Here is a 19,649-nt window from a genome sequence, read left to right on the forward strand (position 1 = left end):
ATGTATAATTTTCTCTAACACGTAAGCAAATTTCTCCTATTCTCACTCACTAAATGATATTTAAGTATATTTGTCATATTTTTATTGGAAAATAGTAAGAACCACACCTAAAGAATTGTACCTAAGTTTTGTCCAAATTCAAAACATATAGACACCTCTAATACGAGCCCTTCGTTACTCTCAAGAATAAGATCGACTCCATTTCCTTCGCTATTTGTCGATCCATCTATAAAAACTGTTCGCTTTGAGCATAGCTCTAAGGTGGGTTGGTTTCAAATCTTCAATGAAATCCGCAAGAACTTGGGCTTAGATGACCTTCCTTGATTCAAAAGAGATATCAAATTCCGATGCTATCTAGTTAGTTAATTATTTTTTGGATAGTTAATAGTTAGTTGTTAGTTAAGTATCTATTATGATCTCTTGAAATTCAAACAGTTTCTCATCCATGGATGAGATTGTATTCTCCCTAGTTCTAAAAGGTTGACAAAAACATAAAGAAATCAAAATATGTGATAACAAGCAATAAGCACATGCATGCATAACAATATTTTAGATTGTAGAATAAGAAGGCATCTTGAGCAAATACTTTGATGCCTTAAAATGAGCTACAAATTTTATTTAAACATCTTAATTTCATGTTTTGCTTATCCACAAGTTTTCAATCTATAAAGGACTTTATCATCTATATTCTAAAACTGTATAGAACAGAACACACTATAGCACAATGTTGAGGCCATAACCATCAATTTATTTGTTTACAATCTTCATTTTTCTCTTCAACACAAAGGACAATTAACACTATTTATTTTTTTCCTTCACTAGTATCGCCTCCGTGTTGAACAGCATCGTCGCCGCTTGACTGTCAAACAAGACTATAACATCAGCTTGTTTTCGATTGGATTCCACAAACCATATTAGCCGGAACAGCCACATCGATCATTTTGGGATATGACAAGTTAAGATCTGTCGCACAAATCCACAAACCAAATGTGCCATCATCAGTTAAATTAGACGCGCTACAACATTTAACAAGGTTTTATGAAATTTCACTAGCACTTACTCGCCATGATGTTCTTGAAAGTTTCCTGCAGAAAAGGGATCAACATTTTCAATTGTGAGATATTACATGAGCTGAGGCTAGTCGATTGAGCTTATAATTTATGGATGGAATCAAACATTACCTCATCTTTTGTTAGGCGTGGATTATACTGTATTTCCTCTCCGACCGTGGTAACCTAAAATAACAGTATTTGTATAAGCGAGTAAGCAACTCTACGAAAAATTTCGAGCAAAAGGCATAAAACGTTTCCTTACAGAGAATCCTTTGTAGTCATGAGCCGGGTAGAGTAAGGTATCTTTAGGAAGTGTAAAAATCTGTTTCCAGAAAAAATGTGAAGTGACACTTTATCGATAACCAAATTTTATAAACGAGAAATATCTTAATCAATTTTCACAAGTTGGCGATTTTAACAGAATACAGTACACAAGTAACACAACAAATTTTAAGTTCATGCCTGTGAATGGACTGATTTGTAAAGATTCTCCGAACTCCCACCCTGCATAATAATCGATGTGAAATAGATATCAATAAATAACCTCGCAATGAAATTATAAAATAGCCGGTAAGATAGTAACATGTCTTTTGTTTAGATACAATTATTTGAAAACCGTTGAGAACTGAGAAGGATAGTCTAAACCTAAACAACATGTACCTGAAAGTCGGTCCTTCCACATCCGCGTATTAATAGGGTATCCCCTGTGAATGCCAGTCTAGGTTGAGGTTGATCAGGTCCATCTCCTGTAACATAGGTAAGGCAACCTAAAGTATGACCCGGAGTTGCACGAACCTACGATAATGACGCAGCATATAGTCATATAGAGAACCAGTCATTGTATTTACACAAAACAACGGAATGTAATGCATCTTTGACATTTCGGTATTAGTATTGCAAAACAAAATAAGCAAAATCAATCTAGGCATGTAGCTGTAGATTTACCTCTAGATAAAGATCGCCGAAACGGATTTTATCACCCTGTTCTACATAAACATCTGCTGTTGCACCACTTGCTTTTGAAATAACAGATTTTACATCAGGAACTTTGCTCTAGATAAATCAAGTGAAAAACAAAACCAAACTAAGTTACTACCACAACAAAGTTATTACAAATATCAACACATGATTAATTTAAGAGGCTAAGATAGTGATTTGATTTCGATTAGACCCTTTTTGGATAAACAACTCAATTAAGCGCTTATATCATATAAGTGCTTATGTACAAGGTATTCCTAACAAAAGATAAAATAAAGTCAAGCTGTTTTCATTTAAGCTATATGATGTTTTCTTAAACTATCTTGAGAGCTTTTGAAAATAAGCTGAAAAGAACTTATAGACAAGTAATAAGATGTTTTCAAAAGCTCTTCCAAACAGTATAACTAACAAGTATTTATGTCAATAATTCAAATCAGATCGAATAAGTCAATTCAAACAAACACTTGAAACAACATTTATTGCTCGAATCGAATAAGTCAATTCAAACAGACCCTTGGAAACATCACGATTCATCAATAAGTCTATATACTACATACTTACCTTGATGAGACCAGTTCCAGTAACATGATCAGCATGAACATGTGTGTTCAAAGCATACACAAGCTTCAAACCTAATTCTTGAATCAGTGATAAGTCTCTATCCACTGTTTTATCAACAGGGTCAATCAACTGAATTTTTCATAAAAAAAAAAAAAAAAAACTCAATTTTTCATCAATCATCAAAACAGAAGAAACCCATTATTCAACTCAACAAATAATCCCAACCCACATAAAAAAAATCCAAAAAATAATCAAACAGTGAAATAAAAATCAGATTTTTATAATCTCACAATTGCTGGTTTTTCAGTCTGTGATGCATCAGCAAGAAGGTAAGTGTAAGTAGATGACTCCTTTTCAAAAAGCTGACGAAACAAGAGGTTGGAAGAGGAAGAAGAAGAAGAAGAAGAGTAAGAAGCCATGTGTGATTTGAGTCTAGAAGAAAGAGGAGAAAATGAGGGTTTTGAAGGTAAAAGAGGGGTGAATTTGATGAATTGGAATTTGAGCATTGTGGTGGTTGGAATTGGGTTATATATAGTATAGTATTAGAGATTGAGATGAGAGATAGGAGATGAAAGAGAGGAATGAGTGACGATGTTGTTGATGTTAGGGGGTGAATATAATAATAATTAGGAGTGGAGTTGATGAATTCTATTGTATGAAGAGGACATAGGCAAGGTTGTTGACAGAATGGAGAGAAGAGAAGACAGAGAAATCAATATGAAATCCAAATTGGTAGTTGTGTGATCGTAGTGTCCAATATCATTATACAATTGTTATAGGGGATAGTGAATGGTGAGTGAGAACAGGGGATTAGGGGGAGTAAATGAATATTCTCATCTACTTTTAATATAATAAAGTACATGACATATGAAATTCTTTTATTATCCCTCTAATCACCAATTTGAGGGTGATATTCGGGGACAAAACCGTAATTGGATCTCCTTTAATATTTTAATTAAAAATATATATTCTTTAATCATTGTATACCCTTTCAATTGTCCATTTTATTTTCCATCATTAATACTAACGTGGGGTTTTTGTATTGGAATTGTGCAAATCTTCTTGGATACAGCAAAACCTCCTCCACGCTTTTTCTCTTTGGTTTTTGAAAAACCCTTAAACTTTTTCTCATTGATCTATATATATTATGGCTTTTGATTTCAACCTGCAAACCCTAAATTACAAACCATTACATTTGACCCATCTTCCTATTCTATTACCCCCATCGATTTTAACATGTCCCTTTCATTCCTTGATTTCATTCTCCACACATTGAAGGTTCGTCAAAATCCTGCATCTTCCATTCATAGTTTTTCTTTAATTTCTAAAATCATTATCAAGTTGCAAATCAAAAGGTATCTTCTTTTTTATTCGATAATAATAACAATCAATTATTTTATCAAACTACAAAATTCAATTGATAATTTTTTCTTCAATTTTTCAACTTTAGGTTATGGTTCTTTATCTAACCCCGAATTTTATCATTTCTTTGAACATGGTTGTGGATTCAACAATTTCGGTAAAGACGCAAAAGCACTTCGATTCATAGAATAAATGACTCAAAAGGCCGATGTCCTTCAATAAAGGGTACTGGGTGAGATTTAAACTTTGCATTTTTGGATTTTTCAGATCTGAATTCTAAACTTTACATGCTTGCATTTTTTGATTTTTTTTTCAATTTTTCAAGTATATGCACGTTGTTAAAATATATATTGTACTGTTACATGTTGTTACAGTTTTTTATTAATGTTGATCGTATTTTCTGGATGGATTTGTGTTGCTGTCTTGATATTGGAGAGTTATTTTTCCAAGTTGCTGTCATGAATTTTAATCCAGAACTTTCATCAATAATATAGCAAGTTTGAATTACTTTAGGAAAATTTCCCAGGTTTAATGTTCGATTTATTTTTGGTAAGATTTATTTTGTTTACTTTTTCATTTTCAATCTTTCTTTTCTCCTCCTTGAGATTCTTTATTTTTTATTTGTCATTCGTTTTCTTTTCTTAGGTTTAATGCTTCAAATTAAGTTAGCTTTGCTTATACGCAGTTTAAAAGGTTTTCACTTTGCTTAACAATTTTATAGATTGAAGAGATAGAGCACGGGGAAGACTGAAGATATTGTCTTATCTAAGATTTTTGAGTTCCCAAATTACTTATATTTTTCAACATTGATTGTTACCCGTATGTTTTTCCTCTGTAGACATTGTTTAAAAAAGTTATGGTTTTTTTTTAAGGAAAGAGTTGGACTTTATATAGTGGTGTTTGCTAAAGGTTTGATTATTTTTTTGACAGAAAATAGTTTTTGAATCAGGAGGGGAGCATTGTGGTTTTTGTTTATATCACTCCAGATTGTTTTTTCCATTACTCTGTTTGATATACACACAAGTAGAATGATTTAATTGTTTATTTATTTTTTTTGTGAGATATATGATTTTCACTACTATGTCATTCTATCTTTGTTTCTCTTTTTTATCTTATAATTTTTTGTATTGAAAATATTGGACTATTTAAGTTTTTTTGCATTTCTAATTTAATAAAGTCCTAATTTCCTGATAATTCCCTCCCTTTCCCAGTTCCAGCAGTTCCAAACTTCCAATTCATTCTAAATAATTATATTGATATGTTGCTTACAAAGTTGGTTAAAGATATTTTGTTGATTTGGTATTACATTGAGATCTATGCAGTAATGCTATGGTATGGCTAGCCTAGGAAAAACGTGTCAGCCTACTAATGTGAAAACATGTAGAATTTGTTATTATCTAAAAGTTGTATTTAGTTAATTATAGATAATTATTCTCAATTTTAATTATTATATTTCCCATTAGTAGTTTTAAATAATTAAACTAAAATAATCAAAATAATAAAATACAATAACTATTGATAATTGAGAAGTTTGAAATATCACATTTAATGAGGGCAATTACAATTGATATTCACGTGAAAAAAATATTAGTAAAAAAATGTTGAATTATTCCACTTCCATTGAGTTTTTGGTGACTCACCATCACATTTCATGTGCATAAACCAAACCAATTCCAACGCCATTTTGCAATCATTCTCTTACATTCATAACCCTTCAAATTATTATGTTCTCAACACAACTCTCTAAATTACACAACAACAAATTTTTTGAGACCATGGTATAATCAAATCGATCATCAATAATAATAATAATAATAATAATAACTAATGAATTATAAAATAATATTTATAATTTGACATAATAACTTAATACTATATATATGCAAATTAAAATCTGAACTTTTAATAATTGTAATTATAATTGTAATTATAATATTTATTTAAGAAAAGAAAATATATTTATTTTTAAGTATGACATTTACTATTATAATAACCTATGATACTCATAAAAAATGAGATCATTTATAATAAATCTAGGGTTAAATAAGTTTTTGGTCCCTATAAATATTGCAGTTTCATTTTTAGTCCCTCCTGGGTTTTGGCAACGGTTTTAGCTAGTTTTGACAACGGTTTTTTTGTAAAAACCGTTGCCTAAAGACAAGGAGGGACTAAAAATGAAAATTGTATTATTTATAGGGACCAAAAACTTATTTAACCCATAAATCTACTCATAAAAAATGAGATCATTTATAATAAATCTATTAATTGATTGCTATAATAAATCAATTAATGCCCTTCAAAGGACCCAATAGAGGTAGGTAGTAGTTGTAGGTGATAATAATTAATCGTCTTTTTTAATTATTTGTGATTGTGTTTAGGTGATAATAATTCATTTTATAGGTAATTGTAGGTAATTATTAGTTGTATCGACAAGGCTAAATTCATTTTATAGAAAGTTTTATGAAAATATCATTGGGAATATGTAGTTTTAGGTGATAATAATTAATAAGTCTTTTTTAATATTTGCAATTGTTACTGTTTTTTAAGAAATTATTCATCTACTATTATAATAACTACTATCATAATATTATTTATCTATGTGATATGGGGCCAATAATAATATATTTATTTTATATTAAATAGAGTGAGATCTTTTTGTGTCATATCTTTTTATTCCATTTGTCAGTATAGTTTTTGTTTAATACTAATTATAAAATTATATTAGTCTACTTTTAATATGGGTAATGGTAAATATATTTATTATAATAAATATATTTATGGTAATAAATTCATTATACCCATAATAAATTTATGGTAATGGTAAATGAGACCTAAATAAACAAAATTTATCTTAAAAAAAATGATAAAACAATCTATTTATGAAATAACCATCTTATTTGTAAAAAAAATATTCTAAAATATATATAAAAAGAGAGAGTCCATTTTTTAAAAATTTACTCTTTATTATAAAATAACTATCTTATTTGTAAAAAAATTAAGAGAAATAATTATTTAATATAATATTCATTTCAATTACATAAATTTTGTTTTTTTCCCAAATTCAATTACAAATAAAAATATACTATGTCAACTAATATATTACAGGTAAAATATATAAAAAGCCTATAATATAAAATTTCTTAAATTTTAAGATAGTATATTTATTTTCAAAGTAATCATTAAGAGGTAGTACCATAATTACCTATTATAAGTTTTACTAAAAAAAAAAAGCCTATTATACCTTTTACTAAAAACCCTATTTTAATAATTTTATTTATTGCAAATCATTCATTAACGTATTGATAAAACCAAATTCATTATGATCTGCCTCCACAATTTCTTGGGAAACCTACACACCTCTTTTACCGTAAAATCTTCAAATTCCAAGATGCTTCAACGATTTTCAATCCAACTGCATTGTGTTATGTTCCAACTTTTTTAATTTTCCTATTTACAATAGTTCACTATTCTCTTTCATCGTGGTTCTATATATGCAATCATACTTATCAAGCATCCATTCAGATATCAACCGATTATTATATGTAAGACAACCACTATTAATAATTGTTTCGTTTGGCCTACATTTATTTATTCACTACATATCATAATCATTGTTGTTGTTTAATTTTTTTATTTGAAGTTATATCAACGAAATGAATATTTTTAATATTATTTATTTATTAACAAAATAACTAATTTTTTTCAATAAAATATTAATCATCTTTTTTAATTAGAATATATTTATCTCTACCTTCCTTACAGTACCTTAGTACCTTGAGATAATTGGAGACCTAGAAAATCATATAATCAAAATTATAAAATGACTAAATTTTTATCGGCCAATATAATCATTTAATTTTATTATTTATTATAATCAATGTTGTTGTTTAATTTTTTTTATTTGAATGAATTATTTATTGATCAATAAATCAAATAATAAAATAATTATCAAATAATTATATATTTTAATGAATTATTTATTGATCAATAAATCAAATAATTAACTTATTGTCAGAATTGCTTCATTAATCTAAACTACTAACAATAATACTATATAATAATACTAAATATAGTTTTATCTATGAACATTATTTATTTTTTTATGTTATTTTTAAAAATATATATAATATATTAATTATAATTAAAGATACTATTAAAATATAATAAAAGATATTAAAAACTTCAATTATCAAAAAAATGTTAGCAATTTTTTATGATAAAATTTAATATTTATACTAAAAAAAATGCTATTAATATTTTTTTTTACAAAAAAAAAAACATGATAGAATTATGATGTATAAATACATAAATTTCTTATGAAAAACATACATTTTTCGATTGACCGAAACTACTTATAAAATTACATTTAACATCAGACAATTATGATTGATGAATACATAATTTCTTATATAAAAAAATTGTTATTCTTTTTGTATTTTATATACATTTTTAACCATCACTATATTATATTAATTTACTATTTATAATGACATTGTATGAACCGTGTGAACGCACGGGTAAATGATTTCTTAACTATTTTCTTTATTTTTCTTTATTTTTCGACGGGACAAAGCTACTTAATGTGTATATATTTTATTTACATTTTTAACCATCATTATATTATATTTATTTACAACTGTGATAGATAAATACTTAATTATTTCCTTTATTTTTTATATGTACATATTAACCTATAACTGATATTTTTGAAAAAATAAATCTATTAAATATATTGAAATTTTTATTTAAAATAAGTAAAAAGATTTCAAATGCTTATAATAAGATAGGGGTATGAGTGACAATAAACAAAATTTGGACAAAAAAGTTTGGTACCTGTTACCAAATCAAATAAATATAATCACATATATTATATTTATTTATTATTTATAATATTGTGCAATACGTGCGAACGCACGGGTACATGACTACTCACGATAGATTATAACTATATTGTATGATGTGTGCAAACGCACGGGTAGATGACTACTTAATTATTTTATTTATTTTTTCTACTAAAGTATATATTTCTAACTAGATTAAATTAATATTTATTTGATAATTATAATTTCAAATGTTTTTTATTTTTAATTTGTGTATCTTTTATATATATATTTATTAACCATCATTATATATTTATTTATTGTTTAAGTCGACTTTGCGTGAACCGTGCGAATGCACGGGTCCTTTACTAGTTTAGGATGAAAGGAAAAAAAATTAGATAAGGTTGGGCCCTCTCAATGTGATACAGGAACAAGTACAAGATTTTAGATACAATGTTTATATACTTAGATAGAGCAAACTCACGTAAAAATGTAAAAGTGTAGAATTTTAAAAAGATTTTAGGGTTGTTAGAATGATAGAGCACTGATGGTGAGAAGTTATGTATTTAGTGTTTTTTTATAATAAATTAGATTTTTTCTGAGTTCTAAATTAATGTATTTATAGAGCTTTCGGGTGCTAGATAGGTGAGAGAAGTCAAGCCCACTTCATCCACCTTTCCCGTTAGTCCGCCCAGTGGTGAACGGTTCTTTTACTCACTAATAGGGAGGAGGACTTACCAAGCCCACTTTAACGGTCTCTTCGGATCGAGTATTTTAGCCTAAGCCCAACAATGTGGCTTCGTCCTTCTTTAGGCTACCTCGAGTCCTTCTTTGAGCTACCTTAAGGTAGCCTTTCTTTGGCCACCTCTGATCTGACCCTTCATTGGGACCTCGAGGCAATACTTCTTTGAGATGCCTCTATATAGCCTTTTTGTGGACAACTTGAAGGCACCTCGAGCTCCTCTTGGGGCAACTTCGAGGTAGTTATCCTTTTGACTACCTTGAGTAACTACCTTGAGGTAGCCCTTCTTTGGAAGATCTCGAGGTAGCCCTTCTGTGGGTGTTGTTCCTTTTGGATTGGTTGCACTATGCAAAACAACATAATTTGTTCAAGATGTTTTTATGAAGAAGGACAAGTATGTTGTTATGTGCGGAGGTTTTTCAGTTGATTGGAGCGCGCTCTTATGTTGTTGTGTGTAACAAGGATTGTTGCTATCTTTTAGCAATATGATTTATTTATTATTTAATTAGCTTAAATTTAAATCACAGAGATTTACATTGGAATTCAATCAAATCAAATCTTTTCATTAAAGTTGTTTTAGAGAAACAAATCTTAACTGAATCTCTATCATATTTGAACGTGATCATTGTCTATATCCAAAGAGAAAAGCCCAAGTGTTGATTGGTATACATAGAAACTCATTCCATGTCTTGAAAACCACAAGCTTGAGTGATGATTTGTGTTTTAGGCTGAGTCATTGTTTGTGTTAATTGTACACCACATTATGGCTTCATTCATATCATAAGGCATAATATTTGGTTTGTTTAGTTGAGTTGTAATTCAACATTGATAACTTTGATTATTGTTGTTGATCAGTAGGGTTAGTGATTGAAAGAAAGTGAGAGGGGGTTCTCATATTTAGGGGGAGTCTTAAATAGAAAGACACTAGGGCATAATTAAGAAGAGGGGCATTGAACAAGGGACTTGTTCATCTAAGACACATTGTACTAATTCTATTGAAGATTGAATTTCATTTCTTAGCCTAGATGTCCCTAGATGTAGGTGTGGTTTGCACTGAATTGAGTTAACAATTATTGTGCTCTTTGTTGTTTTTCTGCTTCATCATCTTGTATGAATTAAACTGTCATATATGAGTTGGACAACTCATCCCGGACATATGGTCCAACAACTGTCCCCTGAGGAATAAAATTTCAATTGACATCAGAGCAGACACCCTGTTCTATTTGGGTGAGCTCTAGGGAAGATTTTTTTGTTCAAATGGACAATACTAAGGATGGAGGGTCTGTCAATAGATCACCTGTTTTTGATGACACCAATTATGACTAATGGAAAACTAAGATGGTTGCCTTTCTTAAATCAATAGACAACAAAACTTGGAAGGTTGTGATTAAATGTTAGAAACACTGTGTGATTACTTCTTAAGATGTTATAATAAGTTTGAAGCTTGAAGATGATTGGTTCAAAGATGAAGATGATAAAGCTCTTGCAAATGACAAAGTCTTGAATGCTATATTCAACGGTGTTGACAAAAACATGTTCAAACTAATCACATATACTAAAGCTAAAGAGGCTTGAGAGACTCTCAAGATTGCTCATGAAGGCACGTACAAAGTGCGTATGTCAAGATTGCAATTTCTCACAACAAAGTTAGAGAATTTGAGAATGGTGGAAGATGAATCCATATCTGATTTTAGTATCAGACTTCGGGACATTGCCAACAATTCATTTGCCTTGGGAAGAAGATGTCAGAAGAGAAACTGGTCAGAAAAATCTTTAGATCTTTGCCCAAGAAATTTGACACGAAGGTAACAACTATTGATGAAGCTTAAGATTTAAGCACCTTGAAGGTTGATGAACTTGTAACGCTTCAGTTTGCTTTCAGGATAGCAGACTGACCACACAAATCGACACGGGTCTTTTCAGCATGCTTTATCCCCACTCATTCGATTTTTGGGAAACTTCCTAGCAGGCTAGCCATCCAAATACTACTCCAAGTCAAGAATGCTTAACTATGAAGTTCGAATTTGTTAGACAACCAAAAAGAAGACGCATCTTGTTGTATAAGTAGTACAAATCAATTGACATCAGAGCAGGCACCCTGTTTTGTTTGAGTGAGCTCCGGGGAAGGTATTTTTTGTTCAAATGGACAATACTAAGGATGAAGGGTCAGTTAATAGACCACATGTTTTGGATGACACCAATTAGGACTATTGAAAAACTAAGATGGTTGTCTTTCTTAAATCCATAAACAACAAAACTTGGAAGACTGCGATTAAATGTTGGAAACATCCCATGATTATTTCTTAAGATGTTACAATAAGTTTGAAGCCTGAAGCTGATTGGTTCAAAGATGAAAATGTTGAAGCTTTTGCAAATGACAAAGCCTTGAATGCTATATTCAACGATATTGACATAAACATGTTCAAACTAATCAACACATATATTGAAGCTAAAGAGGTTTGAGAGACTCTCAAGACTGCTTATAAAGGCACATCCAAAGTGCATATGTCAATGTTGCAACTTCTCACAAATAACTTTGAGAATCCGAGAATGATGGAAGATGAACCCATATCTGGTTTTAGTATCATACTTCGGGACATTGCCAACAATTCATTTGTCTTGGGAGAAAAGGTGTCAGAAGAGAAAATGGTGAGAAAATCCTCATATATTTGCCTAAGAAGTTTGATATGAAGGTAACAACTATTGAAGAAGCTTAAGATTTAAGCACCTTGAAGATTGATGAACTTGTAACGCCCTAGTTTGCTTTCAAGATTACCGACTGATTTCACAAGAGTCTTAATCAATAGAAATAATGAGATTGATCATTCTCACCTTCTTTATAAAAATTATAAAAGTTGTTAGAAATTATTTACTTTGATATTTATAATTTTTTCAATAATAAACCTGAATATAATCATTTTCTAATATATATATATATATATATATATATATATATATATATATATATATATATATATATATATATATATATATTACTACTTAGAGGTGGTTTTTGTGTTTTTAATACTAAAAGTCATTTGAACCGTAAGAGAAAAAATATGCGGTTCATTTGATTCAATTGGTTTTTAGAATTAAAGCCAAACTAAACCAAACAAATGTAATTTGGGTTTGTTCGAATGATTCGATCTTTTTCTATGATTTTTGTTGAGTCATACACACATATAGATGACAACATAAATTTGTGTTTTGTCATTTATATATTTTTAAATAAGCATAAAATTATCATATTTGGACAATAACTATCTATTTAATATACAAAAATAAAATTAGGTAAAAGTTGAATAAAACACATAAAATAGTAGCATAAAACAATATAAAAAATATTATAATGAAACAAAAATTCGTGACTATATAAAACCTCTATACTAACGGTTTTTTAATCGGAAAGTTCGATTTTGAACACCTTAGATCTTCTAGGACTAGGTGATAAACCAAGAGAAAGCGGTTACTCGTTTACAACGCTTATGTGAATAACGCCATTTGTCTTCCCGTTACTTCCCTTCTACGTCACCGTTTCACATTTCCCAAATTCAACCCTCAATGGGACCCTAATTTGGACACTCTATCAGCGTTACCCTCTCCACTTTCTGCATTCAATTTCGTCATTCTTTTGACCACCATTTCTCTTCTTACCTTTTTACATATCAAATTTTCAACGACTCTTCAAATTCATTTCCATTTTTAGGGTTTTCACCATTTTCATCAATCATTTCCTGTTTCGTCAACTAGGGTTTCTTTCTTTCCCCTAAAAAACGCGGCTTTTCCGTGTTGTGGGGTTCAACTTTGATCTTTCCAACTTTATATAAATAAAGTACCACTGAATCGAAGAAGCTATATTACTATTGTTACTGTTATGGATGTAACTGAGATTTCAATCTTGCATCATGTTGGAATTGTCTTGTTTTCTCTATGGTTACTATCTTCATTCGATTGTTGCCACGCTGCTTTTTATTTTCTCTCTTTGATCTATCTTTATCTGGTGAGGATTCATGCTTTTGCTTCTGAAATTTTGGATTTTTATTGCTTTTGGATTTTTATATGTTGATGGGATTGAAAAGGAAACAAATTTTTATTAGTACTTTGTTTCAGTGTTTGGATCTCAAGTTTTTTTTTTAGTTTGTCTTATTATAAATGATGATAGAGAAAGAAAAGTGGTGAATATTCTGTTTTCTTACTTTGTTTTTTTGTTCTTTTTCTTTGGAAAGGTTCATGAACGTTATGTTACAAGGCTAACCAAGAAGTTGCAGTTTGAGGAGAGGAAACAATCTAATCAAAGAAGGGTAATCAATCATTCTGCTGACTTATTTGACTTTCTTGATTTTTGAGTATATCCGACCTTGAGTGACGGCGGGAAGCTGAAATCGAACAATTCATTTCACTATTGATGGGTTGTGAGTGGATCTTGTTAATAAGGTTTTTTAAAAGATATAAGATCTAAGGTTTAATGTTCAGTTTTTTTATTAACTTTGGTGTCAAATAATTTTGCACCCATAATCTCCCGGAGTTGACTTAGTGGTGAAGGCTTGGGTCCTGAGAGTGTGCACCTTTCAAGGTATCAGGTTCAAATCCTGTTAGGTGCAGAAAATTTCTATGTTGGGTCAAGTCCATACAGAGTTTTACTCTGGCTTTAAACGGCCCCCTTGCAAGTAGATGGTGGGATTGCTCCCCTTGGATTAGTCGGTCGGAAGCCCGGATACCAAGATTTAAAAAAAAAAATAGTTGTGAGTGGATCTTGTCGATGATGTTTTTAAAGGATATGGGATCTAACTCTAAGGATTGATGTTCAGATTTTTTGTTATCTTTGGTGTAAAATAGTTTTGCACTGACATCTAGTGATATTGCTACATAAACCCACTTGTAACTGCTATTCAAAAACCAGTTTACACTGACAAGACATGTTTTCTCTTTTTGTTATCACTCTCTTAAGAATTATTATGGATGTAATGTTCTAATTGCAAATGATGTTGTGTTTATTGACTACTATACTATAACTTGCATGATGATGGTCTTTCTTGTACTTTAGGTGCTTTGTGATTCAGAAACAGTTCGGTGGTTGAACCATGCTGTTGAAAACATATGGCCTGTATGCATGGAACAAATTGTCTCTCAGAAAATTTTACTCCCTATCATACCTTGGTTCTTAGAGAAGTACAAGCCTTGGACTGCTGTATGATTCTACCTTTCAGTTATTTATCTTTGGTAGTGCTTGATTAAACCATTTGAATTCCAACCATTTTGTTACTAATTATGTTTGAATGCTATTCCTTTTCCTTTTGTTCCATTATATTTTGGTCGTTTTATGCCTGTCTTTGAGTGTAAAACTTTTCCTCTGATTGTGTATGATAAGATATTAATGTCAATATATTATATTTGCAGAAAGAAGCTGTTGTTCAACACCTATATATGGGAAGAAACCCACCTTTGATTACTGATATCAGGGTACTTCGCCAGAGTGATGATGACCACTTGGTATGGGATATTCTAAATCAGCATATAAGGATAATGCATCGATGTTCTGCATCAGTATTTGCCAGAGAAGATTGTTTTGGTTTGATTCCCATCTTTCGTTGTGATCAATGCAGGTTATGGAGTTAGGAATGAATTTTCTCACAGCCGATGATATGAGTGCAATACTTGCGGTGAAACTAAGAAAAAGATTGGGCTTTGGAATGTCAACAAAGCTGCATATAACGGGAATGCATGTTGAAGGGAAGGTATGGCTGTGAAGTTTCAATTTTACTATGACTCATTTGTTGAGCATATTATAATAGTTGTTTTACTGATTATTCATTTACTCAATAAAAATGCTGTCTTTAAGGAATGACTTAAAATTTGGATTATTTATGTTTGTACTTTCTATAGGTCTTGGTGGGGGTAAAGTTTCTCAAAACATGGCCTTTTCTTGGCCGCTTGCGTGTATGCTTTGTCGAGCCTCCATATTTTCAGATGACTGTCAAACCTATTTTTACTCACGGGCTTGATGTGACAGAACTTCCAGGAATTGCTGGCTGGCTAGTAAGTTAAAATTGATTTTATATTTTATATTTATTATATTATGCAGAATTAGAATGTTTGTTTTATTTTCTTCGTATTTATCTTGTATTTATTTTCTCCAGGATAAGCTACTGTCCATTGCTTTTGAACAGACCCTTGTTGAGGTGAAATATGTTTTGTGTATGTTCTAGTATTGTGATTTTTGTATATTTATATGCTTTCTTGACGTCTTTTATTTGTTTCTGATGATAGAAACCTGTTATATTTAATTTTTAAAATTTTTGCAGCCTAATATGCTGGTTGTTGATGTTGAGAAATTTGCATCACCAGAGCAAGGTATTTTTGTCATGTTTTTTCTTAGACTTTTGTAAAAATTCTTAGTGAATAAAGCACACTTCCATAACCCTCTCTAGAACATTTGTTTTGCAATTTTTATCATGAAATACTCATCTATCCAAAAATTCTTTTATAGAGCCTTGGTTTAAAGTTGATGAGAAGGACCCTGTTGCTTATGCAAAAGTAGAAATTGTTGAGGCAGCTGACATGAAGCCATCAGATTTAAATGGTTATTATCCGTTTATCTGTAATGGTGATTTTTGTCATTCTCTTCTATATGTTGTTTTGTGAGTAATCATTTACAATTTATTTCAGGACTAGCCGATCCTTATGTGAAAGGTCATTTAGGCGGATATAGATTCAGGACAAAGATACAAAAGAAAACACTTGCTCCCAAATGGCTAGAGGAATTTAGAATTCCCATCATAACATGGGATTCTAACAATGAGTTGGTTATTGAAGTTCGAGACAAGGACCGTTTCTATGATGATATCCTTGGGTTTGTTTCCTTTTTTTTAATATTCTTCCCACCACTTTAGATTGATTGACTGTGTATCCTTTATTCATTGTGTATTCATCAAAACGAATGTTCCGCTGTTTTGCAGGCACTGTTCTGTGAACATCAATGATTTTAGGGATGGGCAAAAATATGATAAGTGGCTGCCACTAAAGAATGTAAAAATGGGGAGATTGCATTTACGGATAACAGTTTTCGAAGATAAGGAAAAGGTAATGTCCCCCTTCAATTAACCAAATTCCAATACACTTTTAACACTCGTGAGTCGTGATCTCCTTTCACCATGAAGTCGCAACTAATTAACAAACACAATAATGCATTGGAAATTGACTCTAAGAGTTACATTAATTCTACAAAATGATTGTCATCACACTCTTATTTGTTCGAAATTATAAAGCTCACATAACACGATTTCAAAGAAGGTTGTGTAACTATACAGATATACAAGCGTCTGCACTGTGCATGAAGAGGAGCAAGTTGTTACTAATGTTTTTGATCTGTTGTTGATGTTTGATTTCAATTTTATGTACAGGAAGCTGATAGTACACACGACCAGGAACCAGTAGACATTCAAGAAAGAATAGATTCTTTTGTAAATGAGAGCACGAAAAAAAGTTCTTTCTCTTCTGTTTCGTCTGACAAATCTCCAAAAGTAGCAGATGACTACGAGCCTATAGAAATTGAAGGGCAAAAGAAGACAGGAGTCTGGGTCCACCACCCAGGAAGTGAATTTTCCCAAACCTGGGAGCCAAGAAAAGGGAAGAGTCGACGCCTCGACACAGAGATTCACGGGGAGCTTAATGATATTCCTGGCAACTTAAATAATCCAACCGTATCTGGATCCTTGAACAACGACAGCAGCAGTCCTGATGATAATCACGAAGATAAGCGTCGAATGAGAACCGTTAGGAAAGGCCTACACAAAATTGGTTCTGTATTCCGTAGGAGTCAGAAAAAGTATGAAAGATCAAGTTCAATTGCGGAGGACATTCAATCTCCACATGATAACATTAGGTCAGTAAATGCTTCTAAAGGGGTCGGTGTGAAGTTTGTTATGGATGATGATATTGCTGGCTTTCCGACTGGTAAGATTCAGGTAGAAGGTGGATCGACAGAAGGGAGTGCTTGCGGTCCTGAAAGCCCGGCAAAGAGAGATGTCAAGGACATGGCAAAGAATGCTTTCAAACATGCAGAAAAATCGGCTCGTAGCTTAAAACACGTTCTTTCTGGTAAAACAAGGAAGTCTAAAGGTGATTCAGTGGCAACCCTTCAAGAAAGAGAAAATGAATCTGACTCTTCTGATGATGAATTTCTTTCGCCACCAATAGATGTAATAAGAACTCCAGTTTATTCCCAGGCCATTGCTCCACAAAGTGGTTCCCCCAAATCCAATTTGACTGAGGTGTATAGTGTTCCATCCAACACCAAGCCCGAAAAGGCACGCTCCCCTGAAAGGTCTAATGAAGAAGAATGGGTCAAGTCTGGTGAAAATGAGGAAATTGTGGCAGATAAAAGGGTTGTTAGCAGTGTTGCTGAAGTGAAGAATGTTTAATCAAGTAAATGGTCGCATTCTATACGCAGCACACAAATATCAAACACGACACCGACAAAGACACATTTTTATACTGTACAGTTTTTGAAGTTGATATTTTTGTTTTTGTATGTTATGTTATACTCTGGTTACATCCAGAGTAGTTTTTGTTGTATAGTAGTGTTAGGTTTCGTTTTCATGAAACACGGTTATTCCACAAGTGCTGTCGGTGTTGTGCTTTTTCAACTCAGAGGTTTGTAAAGTAAATAGCTTTTGCTTATACAAGAGAAACAAATAAAAGAAACAGGATATGTTTTTTTGTCCTCTTGCAACCAAAATTTGAATGGTGCACGGTCTCTTTCAAGTTTTAGAACAATATTTTCGAATACATGATATAAAAGCCACAAGTTTTTTCTTGCATTCAACTTTATAAGTTTAAGTACTAAATTGCTGAATAACAAATTTTAAATTTGAAGGTAACAATACATTAAAAAAAATACACTACCAACATGGTATTTCAATCATAATCAACATCCAAAATCTTATCAAAAGAACCACCAACATCTCTATTAACAACAACACACTTAACAATCTGTCTCCACATCCCCATCTTAGGAACAAAACCCATCCTATCCATACCCCTAACACCCCACTCAACTTCCTCAACCAATCCCTCTTTACAAAACCCAAAAACCAAACCTTTAAACGAATCAAAACTAGGAACAAACCCCTTCAAAACCATCTTCTCAACAACCTCCTTAGCCTCCCCAAATCTCTTCAGCTCAATCAACCCATACAAAACATGTTGATAAGAACTTTCATTAGGATAACACCCATTCCTCATCATCCCATCTTCCAAAACCTCTTTAGCTTCATCCACTCTCCCTTTCCTCCTCAACCCACATATCAAAACATTGTAAACCATAACATCAACACAAATTTTCTCCCTTTTCATCACCTCCAACAACTCAAAAGCCTCATCCACATTCCCCTTCTCACACAACCCATGCATTAAAGTACAAAAAGTTCTCTCATTTCTTTGAATCCCCAGCTTAGGAAATTCATCAAACACCTTAAACGCAGCTTTCATCTCCCCCTGTTTACACAACCCTTTAATGATAATATTAAGACAACAAGCATCAATCTCGAATCCCAGCTTCGACGCCGAGGAATAAAGATTAAAAACAGCATCATGTAGTTTGTTATTAACCAATAGATTAAGAACAAAGTTGAATGTTTTTGAGGTTGGATAACAACCGAAACTCGGCATCATGAAGAGGGTTTCAAGGGCTTTATCAATTCTGTTAGCTTGATGGGCGTAGAGTTTGATGAGATGGAAGAAGAAATCTTCTGTAAAGCGGTGCTTTTGATGAGGCTGGAGGGTTTTGAGGAGGGTGTCAATGGTGGAGAAGTGATGGGATTGGGCTAGTTTGGTGATGAGGGAAATGCAGAAGGGTTGGGTTGGGTTGTAGTCTTTGCGAGAGGAGTAGAGGTTGAAGAGAGTGAGGGAAGTGGAAGGGTCGGTTAAGGAGTTGATTAAGGTTGTTGCTTGTTTTGAGGTTAGCCAGTCTTTGTGGTGGAATCTGGATACGATGATGTTGTCTTTGTTGTTTTTGTTTGTGTTAAGGTTTGTGTTTGGGGGTCGTGAAGAAGAAGATGAAGAAAAGAGTGACGATGAGTTTGGGGTTTTGTGGGAAGTTAGAGAAGGAAGGAGAGAACGCGTTCGGGAAAACAT

At 31.8% G+C, this 19,649-nt stretch overlaps 3 protein-coding genes across 3 annotated transcripts; 1 reads left to right on the forward strand and 2 right to left on the reverse strand.

Moving 5' to 3' along the window:
• Nucleotides 1-655: 655 nt before the first annotated feature.
• LOC131598880 (persulfide dioxygenase ETHE1 homolog, mitochondrial) lies at nt 656-3,382 on the reverse strand. Its single transcript, XM_058871453.1, has 9 exons — nt 2,882-3,382; nt 2,592-2,720; nt 1,998-2,105; nt 1,713-1,847; nt 1,515-1,556; nt 1,315-1,374; nt 1,182-1,235; nt 1,061-1,085; nt 656-963 (listed from the first exon to the last, which is right to left on the reverse strand). Exons 1-9 carry the CDS (start codon nt 3,095-3,097, stop codon nt 881-883), a joined length of 852 nt encoding a protein of 283 aa, XP_058727436.1. The 5' UTR covers nt 3,098-3,382; the 3' UTR covers nt 656-880.
• A 9,583-nt stretch (nt 3,383-12,965) lies between these two features.
• On the forward strand, nt 12,966-18,252 carry LOC131594573 (C2 domain-containing protein At1g53590-like). The gene is made up of 12 exons (XM_058866743.1): nt 12,966-13,515; nt 13,742-13,816; nt 14,560-14,703; nt 14,913-15,005; nt 15,119-15,250; nt 15,399-15,551; nt 15,653-15,694; nt 15,818-15,866; nt 16,003-16,095; nt 16,182-16,365; nt 16,472-16,595; nt 16,916-18,252. The coding sequence occupies exons 1-12, from the start codon at nt 13,390-13,392 to the stop codon at nt 17,933-17,935; spliced, it is 2,235 nt and encodes a 744-aa protein (XP_058722726.1). The 5' UTR covers nt 12,966-13,389; the 3' UTR covers nt 17,936-18,252.
• Nucleotides 18,253-18,431: 179 nt separating this feature from the next.
• On the reverse strand, nt 18,432-19,649 carry LOC131596813 (pentatricopeptide repeat-containing protein At3g14580, mitochondrial-like). Its single transcript, XM_058869551.1, has one exon. The coding sequence runs from the start codon at nt 19,647-19,649 to the stop codon at nt 18,432-18,434; it is 1,218 nt and encodes a 405-aa protein (XP_058725534.1).

This window comes from Vicia villosa, linkage group LG4 (assembly GCF_029867415.1).
Source record: "Vicia villosa cultivar HV-30 ecotype Madison, WI linkage group LG4, Vvil1.0, whole genome shotgun sequence".
In the NCBI taxonomy this organism is placed as follows: Eukaryota; Viridiplantae; Streptophyta; class Magnoliopsida; order Fabales; family Fabaceae; genus Vicia; species Vicia villosa.